Source organism: Calliphora vicina, chromosome 2 (genome assembly GCF_958450345.1).
Source record: "Calliphora vicina chromosome 2, idCalVici1.1, whole genome shotgun sequence".
NCBI lineage: Eukaryota > Metazoa > Arthropoda > Insecta > Diptera > Calliphoridae > Calliphora > Calliphora vicina.
In genome coordinates, this window is record NC_088781.1 from 140,203,350 (window position 1) to 140,225,151 (window position 21,802).

A 21,802-nucleotide genomic window follows, 5' to 3' on the forward strand; every position below is an offset into this window, starting at 1 on the left:
CGTACCAAAATTATATAAAAACTTTTTGACTGTCGAGTAGTGCTATTTTTGGAAATATCTACGATTTTAAAGTAGTTGCTTCTTGTTTTATAAACAGCCCAATTTTGAAAAAAATTCCCCGGGAGTTTTTTTTCCCTTTTCTCATTTTTCCTATTCAAATTCTATGTTAAAAAAACGAAAAGGGGAAAAACTCCCGGGGAATTTTTTTCATGATTGGGTTGAAAGTAAATTTTATATTTAATAAAGACAAAATGAATCCCTTCTTTAAAATCACTTATATCTCCTATGATTTAAAACCGACATATGATTGATTCTCTAATTGCGTACTGTACCAACCACTTGAAATATATGTTCTTAACGTATATGAATTAATCGATTTAAAGAGTAATTGAATACAATAAATATACATGTTTGTTTTAATTATTTATTGAATTAATCATTATAATTACATTTGATTATTACATACATACGTATATGTATAGTGCATGTAGTTAACATAAATCATCTTTTATAAATCTTAAATAATTTTTAATGAATAACCACATAATTTCGGCTACATACATATATTTTTATGTTTTGCGCAAATCATATATAACTAGAGGGTTTTTTTTTTAAATAAGAATCGAACTTAAGAAGTGTATAATAGTTGGTTATAATTTATTCGTAAATTTACGAAAATTGAATCTGTATTTAAAAACTAATATGAAAAACATACAAATAACACATAATACAGAGTGAGTGCAGTAATAAATATAAACATAAATAAAATATTTTAATATAAAAAAATAGTTAATTCAAATAAAATTTTTAATAATAGCTAGAATTAAAGATTTGTTAATGGAATAAATTAAGTGTTATTTTTTTTGTGTGCTAATGATTATGAAAAAGGTCTAATTGAAGAAATGAAAATATATTTTAACATTTGATTAAAATGTCCAAAAAGTAATTCCTTTTTGTATATACATTAGGGTAATAACATTTTTGAACCTCAAAATCCATAGCAATATTGTCTGGATAACAAAAACCGACTTTTAAGTCAATTTGGTGAAATATAGGAGTGTGTCAATATTTAAAATTGGTTTGAGGAGTGGAATTTGTGGTAATTCTACTTAAAATAATCATTATGAATAAAAAATCCGCGGGAGTTTTTTTTTTATTTTCCATCTTTAACATTGAATTTGAAAAGGAAAAAAAAATATAAGCTGAATATAAAAATGATAATATTAAGAAAATATCGGCACAGCCGATACAGAGCACTGTTAAAAACAATTTTTGTTAAAAAAATGGTGAAAAAAGGTTTTGAAGAGGGTTTCTAGATTTTAAATACTAACCGGACTATACACTATACATATATTAATGTATCAATCATGTTTGTAAGTTATTTGGGGGCTTCAAAAAGTTGATTTCAACATACAGACTAGAAGAGTATTCAAAACCGGTCAACCGGGTTTCTTTAACTTTTCGTTTTTTATAAGATGAATTCCTAAAGCTCATTTAAAAATATTTTTGATAAACTTTTATACCATTTTTAAAAATATTGATTTATTTTATAGAAAATTATAGCTTGACAATATCTCGTAAAAGATATAAAAAATTGCATAAAGATAGAGCCTTAAGCCTTACCCCCTGGTTATACCTGATAAATTTTTATCATGATAAACTTCAAAATGGTTGTCTAAATAAAAAATTATCAGGTATAGTCTCCATTTATTAGTATTATTTCTTCGTTATGATAAAATTGTTAGTGCTTTTGCTTAGACAACTTTGTCTTGACAACAAATGTCATTTATTGTTATGATGAATATTTGTCAAGTATAGACAGGGGGTTAAGAATTAAAAATAAAATTTCAGAGGATTTAATACACAATTCTTAACATATTTTTTATTAGCGTAAACAATAGGATGGCAAAACAATGAGGATTAAATTTTAATATTAATTTTTAAAGGTAAATGTAAACACATTATGTAAATTAGACACATGTAATGGTTTTTATGATAGAAATGAAATTACACATGTAATTAAAGCCAAAAAGTTTATTTCATTATTCTGAAAAAATAATGAAAAAAGGTGAAATTATATTTTAAAATCTATTTATTTTTCTTATGAAACATGACTTTACACATGTAATTGTTTTCTCTTCAATAATAATGTCTATAAAAAATAAATTTAAGACCTTTTTCATATTAAAAAAAAAAATAAAAATCGAAACCGTTTTTTTGGACACTCTAATACAGACGGACATGTATATATCGACTCTGCTATCTATAACAAAACAACTTAAGTGTAATTTTCCAATTTTTCTGGAGAGCGTAAAAACTGTTGAATTGGTCGATAATTTTTTTATTAAAGAATTTCGAAACATTGTATAATTCTTTGAGACAAATAATAAAGTTCTTCAAGAAAAAATATCGTATTTCTCAAACAAAGGTTCGTAATACTTAATTCAATTTTCAAAATCAAATTAAATGTTATCTCTTAAATATTCCATTTAAAACGTTTCTTTACGATTGAATTCATATGCTTAATTCCTTAGTATTTCAAACGTATTGAATTCATTCCTTTGAGAATTCATTCCGTATTGAATTAAATTGTTTTATTATTCAAATCCATAACAAAATAGCTTAATAAAATGTACTCTTAATCTATTACAATACAAAAATGCTTAGAACATTTCTTCCAATTCATTTTGTAAATGATTAAAAGCAAAACCAAAACATATTGAATGAAGAGCACATATTTTAGTTCAATTTAGATTAGATTTGAATTAACACAAAATTTAATTATTCAACATTGAATGAATTCTATTCATATAAAAGTAATGAATTTGTTATGTTAGGAATGGATATATGGAATGAATTCCTAACGTTTTTAATTATGAAATAAGATTTTAGTGAGTTAAGCTTAATTTTACTAAAATAATTCGAAATACATTTTCATGCTATACAAAGCCTTGCTATATGATATTTTAGATATCTAAAAAATGACAAAAAGTTATAACTCTAATATACATGTTATGAATTAGACCACTTTCATAATCACATGGCACCATTATCGATTTTCGCAAATACATATATGTACCTTTGTATCAAATAATACATAAATGAATGAGGAGGATTTCAACTCTAAATTCGGGTACCACCATATAAAGCTTTGTTGCTAATAAAAGTAAAATACAATTTTTATATTAAAAATTAAATTATATATATGTATATATATAAATAAATACATATGTATGTATGTATATGTCTTATAGTATGTACATGAGATTTAAAAATGGAAACATTTTAAATTAAACTTTCTTATAAATGTTATGTGTTATAATCATCATGTTGTGAACTGAAATAGCTTACGAGTCCGCTAAATTCACTGGCTTGACGTTCTTGCCTGGTCGGTTGTTGTTCGGCTGTTGGCGGCGTATTATCTGAAGGTGCCGGTGTTGAATTATCGTCATTGACTTCAGTTGGGGGTCCCGGTGAACTCTGTGATCCGGACGAATCACCGGCCGGTCGCACTGGTGATTTCTTAGCAGTATTTGTGGTGTATGCTTGCAGTGTAGTTAGTTTTTTTCGTGGCTCTGCCACAGGCACTGCTGCAATTATAGGTTTTTCGGATTGTGGTACGACGGGTGTCGGTGATGACGTTTTTGGAGGACTTATTTTGATTGGTAAATCCTGTGCCACTAAGACTGGCTTAGAACTGGAGCTAGGTTCATTTATATCGGGAGTAGGTGGAGGTGTAGGCTGAGCTGTAGCCGTTGGCGTAGTCGAAGACTTTGCAGCTGCAGCAGATACTATGACTGATGCAGGAGACTGTGTAAGAGCTGATGGAATTGGAGGTATTTGTGTGGGAGGGCGTGGTGCCGAACCAGGTCCAGAACGTTGACCAGGTGGTGTCGTTAAAGGAGGTGGTGGCGGGTAGAATCCATAGGGTGGATAAGCTCCTGCAGATTATATTTACATAAGATTATAATAATTGTGTAGAATAGAGCATTAAAAAAAACTTACGCGAACCAGCCGAGTACTCCGGCGCATGGATATTTGGAGGTCTTAAATTAACACGCGGCCCAAAATTCGGATTTCCATACATAGGTGGCCTACTAAGGAAGGTATAATTAATGTGTTAACAATATAAACAACAGTTGCACTCAAATTACCTGTACATATTTAGATGTGGTGATGCATGTCGTGCATTGGGTGGCATTCCTAGGTAGGGTGGTGGTACGTGATGCATTGGATTTCTTATTGAACCCGGTGACGAAGATGGTGGAGCAGGGGGTCCTGAACTCGAGCCTTTTAGAGGAGGGGGTGGACCGTATGATGATCGATTGGCAGGATGTGGTGGTAATAGGCTAGGTGGCAATTGAGGTGGTCCTCGATGACGCTGAATACCAATTTGCGAAATTCGATTTCCTGGTAGATCGTAAAATCTTGGACCTACATTGATGTTGTTGTATTAGTGAGATAAAAATAATGTGTATGATTCATTCCACCGAACATCAACCAACAATTTAATTTGGCTCTTCAGATTTTGTAAATTTTTGGCAGACTTTTTTGAATTTTCAAAAATCGTAAAAATTAAAAATAGAAATGTTAAAATGGTTATAAATATGTCTGCCAAATATGAACAAAGTCTGAAGGCCAACGTTAAAAAATAGTATTTTTTAAAAATCTGTCATGGTGTGAATGAACTTGTATAAGGATTCTTACCATCAGCCCTCACATAAGCGCCGCTTATTGGAGGCATGGTCACACCTGGTCTGTTAGTAACTGTATGTGATGTTGGTGGCATACTGGTAATGACACTAGCTTGCATTGGTAGCTTCGTTGGCGATCCACTTTTAATAACACTCGATGGCTGGGAAGAGATACCAGTACCAACAGATTCACTGTTCTTAACTATAGCTGAAGCTAAAGCGGCATTTGTTGCAGTCGCCGCAGTCACGGCCGCAGCTGTTTGTTGTTTTTGTAGCGTGTCTCTGAGAGGTGTAATTTTTTTTCGTCTTCCTCGTGGCTTGTTTTCTGCTACTGGTTGGGGATTTGTTGATTTGTCCTGCGCTGGGTGATCGATCATTGGAGACGATTTGGTGAGGATTGAAGGTGGTGGTGGTAGGCTTAGAGGTGGCCTATTTGTTCCTAAAGCTTGTGATACGTGTGTAGGTTGCAAGGGTATATTGTGGACCATTCGATTAATTAAAGAATGATGGGAGGGCGAAGGTGTTGTCGGGGGATAGTTTCGGTCCAACGGCTGTGTTAAAGGAGCTGATAGAGCACTTTGCAAAAGATGAGATGTAGGTGGTTGTCCACCACCGTGACGTTGCATCATGTGATGAGTATTGGACATGGCTTCGTGCATTAAATACTGCTGATGTCGTAGTAATGGAGGATGCATTGTTGGCATTGGCAGCCTCTTCCTCACTGGTTCCTGGAGACCTGAGACTGCTGGTGTTGGTAATGTTGCAGGGGTTACTTGCGGGCTATTTGAGGGGAATGTAGAAATTACGCTTGCAGGTAAAATTGGTTTTTCTACTTCCTTCATTTTAGTAGGTTTGACAATAGTGGGCGTTCTCAAAACTTCGTCTGGTGGTGGAAGGTCTCTAGCCGCAGCTCCACCAAACTCTTCTTCCTCCTCCACCATACGAGCAATAGCATCTTCGTCCATATCCTCGGGCAAATCATCAGGAAGATCAGCATCATCGAAATCATCATCAACTTCACCCATATCATTGCTTAAATCGTCCAGACTTTCGCCACGCCGTTGTAAGTAGTCTATGTCAAGTACCTTCGCTTGTCGTATAACTGACAATGGGACTGTTGAGAGAGAATCTCCTCCTGCGGTCTTAGTAGGAGATCGTTTGTCCTTTTCGCCGTCAGTTTTAATGGGGGTAAGTCTGGGTGTAGCCACGAGTTTTGCACCTTCGGCGTTCTTTTCTGCCAACATGCGTTTAATTTCTTCTTGGCGTTTTATGAATTTTTCACGCTCTTCGGGAGGCGTGTCAGGCCGTTGAACTCCAGGTTTAATGCCACCATCGGAACTGTCATCTTCGAAATCCTCAATGTAAGCATATCGGCGCCCTCTCGTACGACGTGTACTGTCTTCACTATCGGACTCGCTGCCCTCATCCTCCGACGACTTCTTCTTCTTTTTTGATTTTGGTGGAGGTTTTTCTTTACCTTTGCCTTTTGTTTTTGACGAACTGGAACTAGTTTTTAGAGGTTGAGAGCGAGGTTGCTTGCCCATGCCCTTTCCAGAACCAGCGTTGTCATTTTCATCGTCGTCGTCGTCTTCTTCCGATTCGCTCACATCATCGTCGGAGTATTCGACTTTCTTGGGTTTTTTGATTGGTGAGCTCTTGGGTTTGGGAGATTTTTGCACAAATGGTATAGTCGACTTCTTAGCTTTCTTTCTTTGGTTGGGCCTCCAGGCACCGTCAGATTCATCTGTAGTGGTATCATCACACAAATCAGCGCTGTCGATATTTTCCGATAGTTCAGAAATATCGTCATCATCAGCTTCACTTTCTGTGTAGTCGGAATCGTCCTTCCGTTTCTTTTTGGACTTTGGTCGTTGCACATCTTCATCGTCGCTTTCGTCCACAACAAACCTTCTATCTTTACGGCGTTCGCGAAATGCTCTACGCGCAGCCTTACGCCGCTTTTTCTTAGACTTTCCATGTCGTTTGTATATTTCAAGACTGGAATCGCTGTTCGAAGCTGAAATTGAGGTATCCTCTTCTTCATCATCATCCAATGATGAGCCTTTAAAATCCTCATCGGATGCATTGTCATCTTCAGAGCTTATATCCAAAGTAGTAAGTTTACGAGATTTTTTCTTCTGCGATGGCTTAATATTAAATTTACGCATAATTGGTTCAGCATCACTGTCGTCATCGTCTTCTTTTTCGACAGTTTCTTTTTTCTCGTCCTTAGTTGCTTCTTTGGATTCAGTCTTTATGAAATCCTCTTCTTTTGTTTCCTTGACATCTTTATCTTCTTTGCTGCCTTCTTCCTTTGGTGGTACGGCGACCTCTTCATCACCATCTATGTGCTTTTGGCGTGCCTTTTCCTCCTTATCGGCCTCTATTATAGTGGAAATATCTTTTCCGCGACCCAAATTTCCAGCACCTGCTGCTTCGTCCATTTCTTTTTTAAGCGCTGAATTGATAATTTCGTCATACTCGTTGAGGCGATAACTGACATTAATTTGCCTTCGCTTGCGTAACTTGTAGATTGGCTCATTGTCACTTTCAGAGTAAGTTGATGAAGACGAGGAGGAATTACTACTCTTGGATTCATTCCTAGATTTCTTTGAGTTTTGCGAATCACTATCAGAGCCACTACCACGCTTTTGCAATCGACTTCGTCTACTGCGAGTAGTATTATGCCGCCGATCGCGGTGGTTGCGTTTGTCACTGTTCTTCGAATTCTTTGAGCGGTTTCTGTTTTTATTCTTTGCAGTTTGTTTCTTTGCTCCGCTTTCCCTACTGTCATCGGAATTTGTACTTGATTCTTCGTCATCGTTCTCCTCTTGTGAACGATCGTCTGCACTGGAATTGTCATTGTTTCTCTTTGCATTCATTCTACGATTCTTTTTGCTTTTATGTTCTTTTGATTCCTCCTCCGCTTTTTCTTGACGTACTTTTTCTTCCTCAGCCAATCGTTTCACTTGTTCTTCTTCTTGCTTTTTATTTTCAACCAAATCATCAAACTCTTTCAATTGATTTTCTAACGCTTTGATAAGTTGCTCCTGTTGACAAGGAGGACAATACCAATCTCCCTCAGGAATGTAAAACAGAACTGGTGATAGGCAGGAACAATGATAGCCTTTGTCACAGTTGTCACACAGTAAAATCCATTCAGGGTGGTCTGATTTATTGCACTTTTGACATGCTTCCTCTTCTGCAGCTGCTGCACTAGCGTCATCGACAGCATCTTCCTTGCGCACGGTACGTGCTCTCTTCATGGGCACTACTTGAGATTCATCTTCTATATCGGACTCGGGTGAAAATTCATGATCCGATTTAAAAAGTGGTGAGCCCGGATCGGTTTCATAATGTGGCGGCTCCTCGTCTTCTTCATCTGGTTCTTCTTGTTCCTCCGAACCAGATGACCAATTGCCATCCTTTCCCGGACATTTTTTCTTTTGTACTTTTCTCTTGGTTTCGACATCACTCTCTTCAGATTCGGATGACGGTTCAGTAGTAGGTGGTACTACTGTTGGATCAGCCTGCTTTTCTGCTTTTTTCTTTTTTTTTAACTCTTGCTTCATAGTTCTCAATGCAATTTCTTCGAGTTTACGACGCTCTGCTTCTTCTCGTATCTTTTGTTGGGCTATTCGTCTCGATTGGCGTACTGGTGTTTCACTGTCTACGTCAATAATGTTAGTAGCATCGACATCACGTTGTTTACGTACTCCTTTTGTTGGTGTTTTAGTTGTTGTAGGACTCGATTTGGGTTTAGCAATTTCGTTCTTTATTATAGTTTGACTAATTTTAGTTTCAACATCTTCACTAATATCTTCTTTAGAGCATGACTTTGATTTATCGCTCAATAATTTCTCCACATTGTTTTTCTAAAATATAAAAACATATTCGATTACATACATATGTATGTACAAATAAGATTATATTTATTCTTCTTTATAATTTTATAAGAGATTCTAGAGAAAAAAGGAAAATAATAAGTGATCACTCAAAATTCCCACCAAATATCAATTTTTATGTGAAAAAATCGATAATAAGAGGTCTTAGAGGAAAAACGACAATGATCTGTGATCACTCATATTTCCCACCAAATATCGATTTTTTATTTGAAAAATTTAAAATCACCAAGTATCGACTTTTATAAGAAAAATCTAATATCACTCATAGATCTTTAATAAGACGTCCAAGATGAAAAAGGACAATAATCTGTGATACTCTTATTTCCCACCAAATCACTCATAGATCGTTACTGAGAGGTCATAGAGGAAAAAGGGCAATAATCTGTGATCACTCTTATTTCCCACCAAATATCGATTTTTATATGAAAAATCTAAAATCAATCACAGTTCGTTAATAAGACGTCCTAGATGAAAAAGAACAATAATCTGTGATCACACTTATTTCCCACCAAATATCGATTTTTATATGAAAAATCTAAAATCACTCATAATTCGTTAATAAGACGTCCTAGATCAAAAAGGACAATAATCTGTGATCACTCTTATTTTCCACCAAATATCGATTTTTATATGAAAAATCTAAAATCACTCATAGATTGTTAATAAGACGTCCTAGATGAAAAAGGACAATAATCTGTGATCACACTTATTTCCCACCAAATATAAATTTTTATATGAAAAATTTAAAATCCCTCATAATTCGTTAATAAGACGTCCTAGATCAAAAAGGACAATAATCTGTGATCACTCTTATTTTCCACCAAATATCGATTTATATATGAAAAATCTAAAATCCCTCATAGATCGTTAATAAGACGTCCTAGATGAAAAAGGATAATAATCTGTGATCACTCTTATTTTCCACCAAATATCGATTTTTATATGAAAAATCTAAAATCCCTCATAATTCGTTAATAAGACGTCCTAGATCAAAAAGGACAATAATCTGTGATCACTCTTATTTCCATCCAAATATCGATTTTTATATGAAAAATCTAAAATCCCTCATAATTCGTTAATAAGACGTCCTAGATGAAAAAGGACAATAATCTGTGATCACTCTTATTTCCCACCAAATATCGATTTTTATATGAAAAATCTAAAATCAATCACAGTTCGTTAATAAGACGTCCTAGATGAAAAAGAACAATAATCTGTGATCACTCTTATTTCCCACCAAATATCGATTTTTATATGAAAAATCTAAAATCCCTCATAATTCGTTAATAAGACGTCCTAGATGAAAAAGGACAATAATCTGTGATCACTCTTATTTCCCACCAAATATCGATTTTTATACGAAAAATCTAAAATCCCTCATAATTCGTTAATAACACGTCCTAGATGAAAAAGGATAATAATCTGTGATCACTCTTATTTTCCACCAAATATCGATTTATATATGAAAAATCTAAAATCCCTCATAGATCGTTAATAAGAAGTCCTAGATGAAAAAGGACAATAATCTGTGATCACTCTTATTTCCCACCAAATATCGATTTTTATATGAAAAATCTAAAATCCCTCATAGATCGTTAATAAGACGTCCTAGATGAAAAAGGACAATAATCTGTGATCACTCTTATTTCCCACCAATTATCGATTTTTATATGAAAAATCTAAAATCCCTCATAATTCGTTAATAAGACGTCCTAGATCAAAAAGCATAATAATCTGTGATCACTCTTATTTTCCACCAAATATCGATTTTTATATGAAAAATCTAAAATCCCTCATAATTCGTTAATAAGACGTCCTAGATCAAAAAGGACAATAATCTGTGATCACTCTTATTTCCCTCCAAATATCGATTTTTATATGAAAAATCTAAAATCCCTCATAATTCGTTAATAAGACGTCCTAGATGAAAAAGGACAATAATCTGTGATCACTCTTATTTCCCACCAAATATCGATTTTTATATGAAAAATCTAAAATCAATCACAGTTCGTTAATAAGACGTCCTAGATGAAAAAGAACAATAATCTGTGATCACTCTTATTTCCCACCAAATATCGATTTTTATATGAAAAATCTAAAATCCCTCATAATTCGTTAATAAGACGTCCTAGATGAAAAAGGACAATAATCTGTGATCACTCTTATTTCCCACCAAATATCGATTTTTATATGAAAAATCTAAAATCCCTCATAATTCGTTAATAACACGTCCTAGATGAAAAAGGATAATAATCTGTGATCACTCTTATTTTCCACCAAATATCGATTTATATATGAAAAATCTAAAATCCCTCATAGATCGTTAATAAGAAGTCCTAGATGAAAAAGGACAATAATCTGTGATCACTCTTATTTCCCACCAAATATCGATTTTTATATGAAAAATCTAAAATCCCTCATAGATCGTTAATAAGACGTCCTAGATGAAAAAGGACAATAATCTGTGATCACTCTTATTTCCCACCAATTATCGATTTTTATATGAAAAATCTAAAATCCCTCATAATTCGTTAATAAGACGTCCTAGATCAAAAAGGAAAATAATCTGTGATCACTCTTATTTTCCACCAAATATCGATTTATATATGAAAAATCTAAAATCCCTCATAGATCGTTAATAAGAAGTCCTAGATGAAAAAGGACAATAATCTGTGATCACTCTTATTTCCCACCAAATATCGATTTTTATATGAAAAATCTAAAATCCCTCATAGATCGTTAATAAGACGTCCTAGATGAAAAAGGACAATAATCTGTGATCACTCTTATTTCCCACCAATTATCGATTTTTATATGAAAAATCTAAAATCCCTCATAATTCGTTAATAAGACGTCCTAGATCAAAAAGGACAATAATCTGTGATCACTCTTATTTCCCACCAAATATCGATTTTTATATGAAAATTCTAAAATCCCTCATTCGTTAATAAGACGTCCTAGATCAAAAAGGACAATAATCTGTGATCACTCTTATTTCCCACCAAATATCGATTTTTATATGAAAAATCTAAAATCCCTCATAATTCATTAATAAGACGTCCTAGATGAAAAAGGACAATAATCTGTGATCACTCTTATTTCCCACCAAATATCGATTTTTATATGAAAAATCTAAAATCCCTCATAATTCGTTAATAAGACGTCCTAGATGAAAAAGGACAATAATCTGTGATCACTCTTATTTCCCACCAAATATCGATTTTTATATGAAAAATCTAAAATCCCTCATAATTCGTTAATAAGACGTCCTAGATCAAAAAGGACAATAATCTGTGATCACTCTTATTTCCCACCAAATATCGATTTTTATATGAAAAATCTAAAATCACTCATAGATCGTTAATAAGACGTCCTAGATGAAAAAGGAAAATAATCTGTATCACTCTTATTTCCCACCAAATATCGATTTTTATATGAAAAATCTAAAATCCCTCATAATTCGTTAATAAGACGTCCTAGATGAAAAAGGACAATAATCTGTGATCACTCTTATTTCCCACCAAATATCGATTTTTATATGAAAAATCTAAAATCCCTCATAATTCGTTAATAAGATGTCCTAGATCAAAAAGGACAATAATCTGTGATCACTCTTATTTCCCACCAAATATCGATTTTTATATGAAAAATCTAAAATCCCTCATAATTCGTTAATAAGACGTCCTAGATGAAAAATAATCTGTGATCACTCTTATTTCCCACCAATTTTTATATGAAAAATCACTCATATTTCGCTAATAAGTGATCACTTTCTCTGTGCTACACCTACTTCGTTCTACTTGGTAAGAATCCGTCCTTAAACAATTGAATAAATAATTAGAAAATATCCTAATTACTGACTAACAAATTCTCAGCGTTTTCGTTAAATTAAATGGAATGATAATGGTGTACATATTAAAAGCATGGTATAGGACATAAAATAAATTTGAATATCTAAAATTTGTAAGAATTTTAAAATGTCATTACCTCTTTCAAATTAGTTGCACTAGCTTTTGTCTCCTTACTTGGAGTTTCTTCTTTAATCACCTCCACTTTATCACATTCGGTAAATTCTTTTTTCGTAGCATTTTTTGTCGAAGATCGATTTCGTTTCATCTGTATAGCCTCAACATAAGTCGGAGCCGCTCCACTTCGTCGACCAGAACGCCTGCCAGAAACTGGAATTGTCGTTTCCTTTTTGATTTCAATATCATTTGAATCTGCAGTTATTTCTTCTTCTTTGATGGTATCAACCGGTTTATCGCGTTTCGCTGTAACTTCCTTGTCCTTGACAGCCGCAGTAACTTCTTTTTTGGCTTCTGGTTCTTCAGGACTGTCATGTTGAATAGTTTCTTCGCTGCTACGACGCTTTCGTTGGCGTTCCGGAGTGGTTCTTTGTTTTTCAATATCAATTTTGGTAACAATTGCTTTCATATCGGTACTAATTTTAGTAGTTGTCTCTATTGTTTTAACATCACTTGAAGTTTGTGAATTTAGCTCTTGGCTGTTGGTACGTTTTCGTGGGACTGCATCTTCATCATTTTCTTCTTGTCTTATTTGGGTTAATAGATTTTTCTTTAACGGTTTGGTGATGGGGCTTTTATTTGGAGACGGAAATAGACTTTTTGCAGTCGAGGCGGTTGAATCATTTTCAATTTTTTCTGGAGTTTTCTTTAACTTTTTCTCAATTATCTCTGCTAAAGTTGGTTTAACTTTGGTGGGTGTAGTTTGTGTTACTTTTTTGATTACAGCTTGTGGTTGCGTTAATGTAGCTGTAACAGACTTTTCAATGACTTTAGTTGAGGTTTCATTATCTTTCAATTTATTATTATCTTTAGTAGATTCCATATTTGAAATTATTTCTTCAGCGTTTATTGAGGGTGGAACAGTAGTAGGCTGTTTAGACAATATTATCTTTTTGCGTCTTCTGAGTTCTTCTTCGCCACCACTAGATGACGTAGTTTCATCATTCGCTGCTACTTTTTGAGCCTCTATCTTTTTTCTTAGTTCAGAATTGGTTTGCTTGGGACGCATCTTAAGTCTTTTGCCGCCTACATCGACATCATCATCGTCATCAACTTCCAGCTCCTGATCATTTGGCAAATCTTCAGGATTCTCAGAATTCAAATCTATCTCACTCTCAGAATTTGGCGGACGAGTATTTGGTGTTTGTTGTTGATCTGTCAGTCGTCTTTTGCGATTATAAATAGCCGGACTTGCAAGCTTTACAGTACTACTTTCGCCGGTAGTTATTGATTTCTTTTCCAACAACTTTTGTTTCGATTCTCTCAATTCTTTCTTTAAAGATTCTAAGGCAGACATTTTGCTGGCATGTGATTGTTGACTTGTTGCATCTAACACCGTGGAATCTGTCTTTGATATTGGTAAATTTTTACTTGGTTTTTGATTATCTTCTGATGAGGTCGTCTCTGAATGGGTTTTCTCATCTGAAGGTTTTCTATTATCGATTGACAAAGGCAATTTATTAGTTTCACATGGTTCTGAGTGTGTTTCTTTCAGTGTTTTGTTGGCGAGGTCTTTAGATTTGTTTTCCCCATTAATTTGACTTTTTTCATCTTTAGGATTGTCCTGCTTTTCTATGTCATTCACATTTTCTGGTTTTTTCTTATTGTTTTCTTCAGTATTTAGCTTTTTCTCAACTAATTCTTCCTCTTTAATGGGGGAATCGGCAGAAATATCATCCTTAGGAACAGAATTTTTAGGACTCAAGATACAAGTAGTTTTGTTGTCTTTTTGGGGCAAGGAAATTTCCAATTCGGACTCTTGTTTAGTTTCAACATTTGTTTTCGATATTTCCGAATCATTTTTAATTGTTGTTTTTGTTGTCTTGTCATCATCATTATTTTTATTACCAACTAAGCACTCTTTGCCACAGCCTTCCCCCGAGACGTAAAAAATATCTTCAACTATTTCATCGCTTATACCGAATCCCTCATCGTCATCACTGCTTGTGCCGTAGTCGATGCAATACAGCAAGTTTCCAACATCGCAATCCTTACCAGCACCTTCCCCAGTGACATGCACAACTGGATCGCTTATTTCCTCTCCTACCTCTTCATCTTCTTCGTCGTCATCGTCATAGTCCTCAATCTGTTTCTCCTCATTTTCGTCTTCTTCAGCTGCTACAGAATCAATGTCTTCCTCTTCTATTTCTTCCTCTCCATCGGCAGATTCATCCTCATCATCGTAGTCTTCTTCCCCTTCTTCGTTGCTATTTTCATATTTGTTTACAGATTTTGACCGTTTCGAATCCATTAAAGATGGCCTAGATTTTTTAAGCGCACTGACTTGTTGACCTTCGTTTCGAGGCGGAGAATTGGCATCCACTTGATCTAAGGCTCTTTTTTTACCTGCATTACTTGACGATGAACTGTTTTCACTTTTTAATATCTTATTCTGTGATATCAGCAATGGCTGTAATAGTAACAATAAATTCAATGGTTTAATATAATTATAAATTATGAATCCTAAATGTTAAATTTACCTTAACTTTTTTATCTTCGTCTTTTTCTTTAGAATTTTTGTCCAATTTTTGATTTGCTGCATTGTCAGTTTTCTTTGAGATTTTATTATCGTCCTCAATGTCATCCTCTTCATCATCACTTTCACCATCGCTACTACTTTCATCCTCATACTCTTCTTCGACTTCCTCAAACTCTTCCTCGCCACTGTCATGGGCCTCTGTACCATTTTTGAGCTTTTTCAACTGCTTGGCATCTTCCTCAGCAGCTAATTCTTCCTCGCCTTTACCGACGTCATCTTTCGAACTCTTGCCATGTACAAGTTTAATGCTTAGTATTGGAACTTTTTGCTCATCCTCTTGTGAGTCATTCTTTTCTTCTAGTGGATGTACTTTTTGCACAGAATCTGCATCGTTACGACTACTGCTGCTGCTGGATGATGTATCCTCATCAATTATGCCGATTTCTGTACAGGGTAGCACAACTTCACTACCTCTTAGACGCTTTATTAAGTTGACGAACTCATCACGGTTTGTCGCCACAACCTGCCATATCTCTTCATCTAAGTGCTCTTGATAAATACGAATGTTACAGTCATTATCTTGAGTCACCCAGTATGCATGACCAAGGCTATCGCGCCCTATCGGTTGCGATCTCAAAGAATCAGCACTAAGGGTTAAAATTTTAGCTCGAAACTTAGCATTGCGTTCAAATTGGCATTCAAGTAGTTCCTAAAAGTGCAATACAATTATATTTAGCTTGAACAAGTGCATACTTATTTTACAATATTTACCCGTAAAATACGAAGTTTTACTTTAACACTGGAGTTTTTATAACCAAAACGTTCTACTTCCCAAGCATCTTGGGCTGAGTATGTGAAGCAAAACTTACTTAATGCAGATTCCCAGCACTTTTCATGTACCGTTTTACGAGTTTTTCTTAAAAGTTTTATTTGCATTTCTCTCAGTTGGGGTGAAACTAAAAGATGAAAAAGCAAAATTTACCTAAATATTTTTTTATTTGAAACGGAATTTGTTATAACCAGGTCTGAGATTTGTATGCAATTGCATACTTGGGCATAAATCAAGATCATCTAAACAGCTTGCATTTTAAAAACGTTCAACTTTTTGTCCGCGCTCTCGTAGTTTAAGAGTTATTGGAATTTAAAGTCAATATATATAATAGTAAATTTCTCAGATATTTATTAAATAATCTGATCATTATGGGTATCACTGAATAGTGCTTCAAAATACCTTTACTATGATATAAAATATGGTAATGTTTATTAGCATTGTGAACAAAAATTTTGATAGACAGAAAATGTGATTTTAGCGAAGCCGGTGTTCGATACACCCCAGAGGTTAAATGCATAAAATATAAATATTAGCAGAAAAAAAAATATAAACTGTTACTGGAATCTTGATTTGTTCCTTTTTATCTTATAGTGGAGTAGGATTTAGATTTTATTATTCTTTGTATATCGATGCCTTAATATAAAAAGGCCCTAACTCTTGATTTTTTAAGTCGAGAATTTTTCGAAATAAACGAAAATCTGGACTTACAAAAAAACCGGGGGTTAGGGCCTCTTTATATTAAGGCATTAAAATGGTAGTCGAACACCGGCTTCGCATATTATTCTTGACTGCCGGGCCGGTCAGAAGGGTTTTAAACTCTATTACATGCTGAACACAGGCATCGCAAATATCCGCCCGGTTTGAAACCGGCTTCTCATAAAATACTGTATTATTAGGCATTGAAAAATGTACCTCCGGTGTAAATTTGGTTCAGATAGGGAGTGCTGGCCATAAAATAGCGAATATTTTACATTTCATGGCGCATTTATATCTATTTTTAGAGAAAATTTCTGAATATTCGTTTTATAATACATGTTTTATATGCATATTTTCTTTTTTTAGTCCATTAATAATCTCAGCCATGGTTATAACTTAATCATCGGATTAGTACAAAAATAATTTTTGTTTAAAACAAAAATTTTACATACTTTCCAATATATTTTTACATGCCAGCCACTATGTGCATGCATTTGTATATACTGTGTCTGTGTGTGTTCTTTCGCGAGACGCTTCAGTACTTACCTTCATCGGTTTTGGTCAGCCATTGCAATAACAATTTAAAGTTGGGCAAATCAAGTCCCAAATCTTTTGAAAACTTTTGTAGGAAATCACATATGATTGCAAAGTCAGGATCATTGGCGCAGGAATGCAATGCTGATTTTAATGCCTCATCAATATCAGCCTCTTTTGAGGCCGAACCTGAAACCTCTGCTGTTAGCATAGACGACGCCATTTCTGCATATTTTAATCAAAATCAACCAAAAATCGTTCTCCAAATTAATGTGAATGAAGGAATTTGTTTAAAAATACTTTTTTTTATAATTTAAATTGCTTTTTTCACTTATAGATAATTTCTTCTAAATTATGTTTTTTCTTGTATTCTGGTACCCGTGAAAATTTTTCATCGCACTTTTTTTTCTTGTTCACAAAAGGATGGGCTATTTTTGGGAAAACTGGTATTTATTGATATTATTTTGTAATTGGCATTGTTTAACAAAGATTTAGATTTAAATAAGACACCAACAGACGACACATATTTATACAATTTCGTTTTATAATTACAAAAATTAAATTTTTTGCAAAATTCTTTGAACAAAATACAACAAACTATATTCGTTCACAAGTATTTGATAGGGTTGTAAAAGTATTGAATACTCAACACTGGCTATGTTTATTGATATACAACAACAACAATAATCAGTTTTATGTTGTATTTCAAAAATGGGAAATTCATATTGATTTTAATAGAAAAATAACACTAGGCCTTTACATTCGTGTAGCTGTATTTTCTTATAAAGTAAATTTAAGAAATTTCTACAAATTTAAATCAAATTACATTAAAAGCCTTGAAAGAAGTGTCGAGTACCCACAACGATTAGGTAGTCAAAAGCCTTTATATTTTACAACACTATTATGCAGAGTTGCAATAAGAAAGTATTGAGAAAATTTTCATATATTTATCGATAACACTAATTTAGCACGAATTTTCCACAGTTGGAAATTTTTCTTCCACGGCAACGCAAACAAAATAAGCTTGAAAGTCGGTCCTCAAGCGCCCTATGTGAAACTGACATAAGTGCTTGAAGATTACTGATCTCCTAGGAGAAACGTTGGATGATGCACATAAGAAACACATGTGTTTGTATGAAGTTACAGAATTAAAGCTTATTTTATCTTCTGGCAATATAAACATTTTGCCGAGAGAATAAATTTTATTATCATTCCAATTATTGTTTTCTACGATAAGAAATTGCATACTAGATATCTAAAGTGTTTAAATATTAAATTAAATAAATATTGATAGTAAAAGTTAATTAGTATTAATTGGACAGGGGATTAGTTTTTCAATAGCATTTTGTTTTATGCATAACAAATATTCTAAATTTATATTATCGAAATAATTTTTTTATTTACTTTAAATATGTATGCTTATATACAATAATTATTACAATAATATAAATATTTTTTTCAAGCAAACATTTGCGTTGATTTCTTCTTTCATAGTTGTAAAATGCAACTCTGAAATTACTGAGAAATCATTCGGTATTGAGTAGTAATACCCAAATACTCCATACTTTTACTTCACTAATTTAAAACGAAGAAAAGCGTAATTTGAATACAGCTGCAGCGGGAAATTATTTTTCATTTTGATTTCGAATATTAAATAAGTTAGTTTGTTTTTAGTGAAGAAAATGGGAGCGAAACAAACAAAAATCGATGGCAGTTACCTACCAAGCACACCTGTTGCGCAATATCCATCCTCTCAATTCGTTAATATGAATTTTAATACTGAAAATAGCTTGGATCCAAGATCACCAGCTGGATGTCGGACTCCAATTAATGTAAGTACATAGACATATAAAATATAAGGTCTTAAAATAATGAAGTTCAATTTGTTTTAAATATACACAGCTTCCTAGTAAACGCATTGATACAAATATGCAATTGGCCCCTGTGGAAATGCCTGAACGTGACCCTAATTCTGATAATGCCTTAGATACTCTGCGTAAACGTTTCTTCAAGGGCTTCACATGTAACCTCAATGATCCAAGGTCACCAAGTCTAAATCTCAATCGTACACCTTTAGTTTTTGAAGATTCCCTTGAAAAATCTCTTAGCCTTGATGATACATTTGCAGATCTTTTAGTAGATCCACGTTTGCCAGATGCTCTAAACGAAGTAAAGCCTTCAGAAGAGATTTCCGAAGATAAATGCGAGGAAGATGTCGATATTGAAATGCCAGAAGAAAAGGTAATTTTAGAATTAGACAAACCAGAGTCAGCTCCTCAGACTCCTATAGCTCTGCAACAAGAATTCGATCCACGTTCTCCGTCAATAGGAGTAGATAGAACACCCATTATTTTTACTGATGATGATGCTGATGAAACAAACGAAGATGTAATGCTTGAAAGCATATTAGCTACTTTATCGCTTAATCTTAATACAAGCGGAAATAGCAGTATCGTATCAATTACACCACAAAATGTCAATGTAGATTTCAACGATACAAATGATCTTCATGTTGTGGCTAAGCCCATGAACAAACACTTGGATCGTGTGAGAGCTGGTAAGAAAAGCTCATCAAAAGCCACTCATCGTAAGCCAAAGAGACGTCAGTCACGTCAACAAATTTATGAAGATCGGGAAAACCATATGCCAACGACACCAAAATTGAAAGTCGTCACTCAAAACAATAAAAATGACTCGGCAAATGGCAAACGCACTCCCCTGAGTTGTGTTCGCAATCGTAATGGCACTCAAGGTCGTTCGCGATCTGTAGAGTCGTCTGCCAAATCATTTAAAACTCGTCTAGCTCTTACTAGTTTCGATGATACTTTAAATCCTGCTGCAAATAATAAGGTACCTTCGTTGCGAATCATGCAGCAAGGTTCACAGGATTCCATTGAACTTTAATTATTGTTTTATTATAGAATTTTTTTATATTTGAATTCATTCATTTTCACTCATTCATATTTTTATTCACTATTTTTTCATAAACATATTTTAATTAGCGTATTCATTTCATATATTACGATAGTTTTATTATATTTACATTAGTATTTTTCTGCAAGATACTATACACCACATCTGTTGTAAAGTCTGATTCAACGATGTCCATTATGCCTTACATTTGGAGGTTACAAACAATATAATATTGTTTTGTCTTTTATATTATAAAAATCTTATAAAAAAATAATAAATACTATTCACACTTATTTTACATACATGTTTTCTTTATTTTTATTGTTTCATTTACTACATGTTGAATTATTATATACTTAGGTATAATGAATGAATGCTTTCAAATGGTTTCCATTTTGTAGGTAAAACAGCAGTTATAAACTATAACTTATTATATAAAAGGACAGAAAAAAGAGAATATGCACTTGTTCTCATATAATTATGTTTTCATATAATTAAAAAAAAAAATTTATTAAAATTAAAAGATCTTACAAAACAGATAAATACAAAAAGTATCATGTACAAGTATGTGAAATAAAGTGCAGGAGAAATACAGCGTGTTGTAGAAATATTCGTTTATTCTCAATAGAAATCTTCTTAGCATAATGATTCTTCTCTTAACGTCCGATCATGGCCGTACGAAGTCGTTTTAATTTCCGAAACATGCAAAATGTTCAATATTTTGATGGTTTGTAAAATCAATTTTAACTGTGATATATTTCGATCGTAAACTTTTTTTTTTGAAATCACATAGTTATATGAGCACAAGTATACATATGAGTATTTATGCACCATTTAATAATTTTATTTCTTTATTTAATAATACAATACAGTTTATAATTTAAACATAATCGACATACATACATAAATAACAAAATAATAATTTTAAATATAATAATAATAAAATTTACATAAACTATACACATACATAACAGTTTTTTTTTTGTTATTTTCGTTATTTTTATTTATTTTATTTAGTAACAACTGCTTCTTTGGTTGTATTATGCATATAAATAATTATAAATATATATTTTAATATAGATAAATAGATACATAGTACTTTCTACCATTCATTTATTTGTTAACATTTTTTCTATTTTATTTGCTTCATATTTATTACCAATTTCAGTTTGTTCTGTTGCTACATTTATGATTAAAATATTTAAATTAAACATACATATTTGATTTTTATTAAATTTCATTGCTTAATGTGGAGTTTGAAGATGATCGATCTGGTCATTTAATAAGAAAAAATAAAAATTGATTAGTAATTTTGAAAAAAAAAATGTAAGGCAGAGTTGTAGCATATGAATTAAACAAAGAGATAAAGGCTCATTTTATAAATCGTAACGACAAACATTTAAAAGGATTTTAAACAAACAAATTAAAGTTTCCAATCGTCTCTTAGTGTTGTTCATATAAATGTCTTTAAAACAGTTTCGATTTATAAAATGAGACCCTTAATTACATTTAAATTCGTGTTAAATATTGATGTCAGAAATTGTAGGTCGTTTAAGTAATTTTTCTCATTACAATTTAATAAGTAAAGCAATTTTAAAATTGTCTGAAATATATAGGTACTATTTTTTTTAATATTACAAATAATTAAAGTTATTGTAACCAAAGTTGTGTAAAATTAACTTACTTTATACATTTTATTATCAGTGGGAATTAAACTTAGCATT

At 32.9% G+C, this 21,802-nt stretch overlaps 2 protein-coding genes across 3 annotated transcripts; one reads left to right on the top strand and one right to left on the bottom strand.

Annotated features, from left to right (window-relative positions):
- Positions 1-3,177: 3,177 nt before the first annotated feature.
- On the bottom strand, positions 3,178-17,761 carry LOC135952361 (titin). 2 transcript variants are annotated; one of them, XM_065502257.1, is made up of 8 exons: positions 17,178-17,761; positions 15,875-16,059; positions 15,105-15,812; positions 12,587-15,034; positions 4,708-8,569; positions 4,155-4,434; positions 4,006-4,094; positions 3,178-3,941 (listed from the first exon to the last, which is right to left on the bottom strand). In XM_065502257.1, the coding sequence occupies exons 1-8, from the start codon at positions 17,386-17,388 to the stop codon at positions 3,310-3,312; spliced, it is 8,415 nt and encodes a 2,804-aa protein (XP_065358329.1). In that variant the 5' UTR covers positions 17,389-17,761; the 3' UTR covers positions 3,178-3,309. The 2 variants fall into 2 exon arrangements, with proteins under 2 accessions (XP_065358329.1, XP_065358328.1); XM_065502256.1 differs by having other exon boundaries at positions 4,006-4,097.
- A 996-nt stretch (positions 17,762-18,757) lies between these two features.
- msb1l lies at positions 18,758-20,380 on the top strand. Its single transcript, XM_065500856.1, has 2 exons — positions 18,758-18,997; positions 19,068-20,380. The coding sequence occupies exons 1-2, from the start codon at positions 18,848-18,850 to the stop codon at positions 20,067-20,069; spliced, it is 1,152 nt and encodes a 383-aa protein (XP_065356928.1). The 5' UTR covers positions 18,758-18,847; the 3' UTR covers positions 20,070-20,380.
- Positions 20,381-21,802: the final 1,422 nt, after the last annotated feature.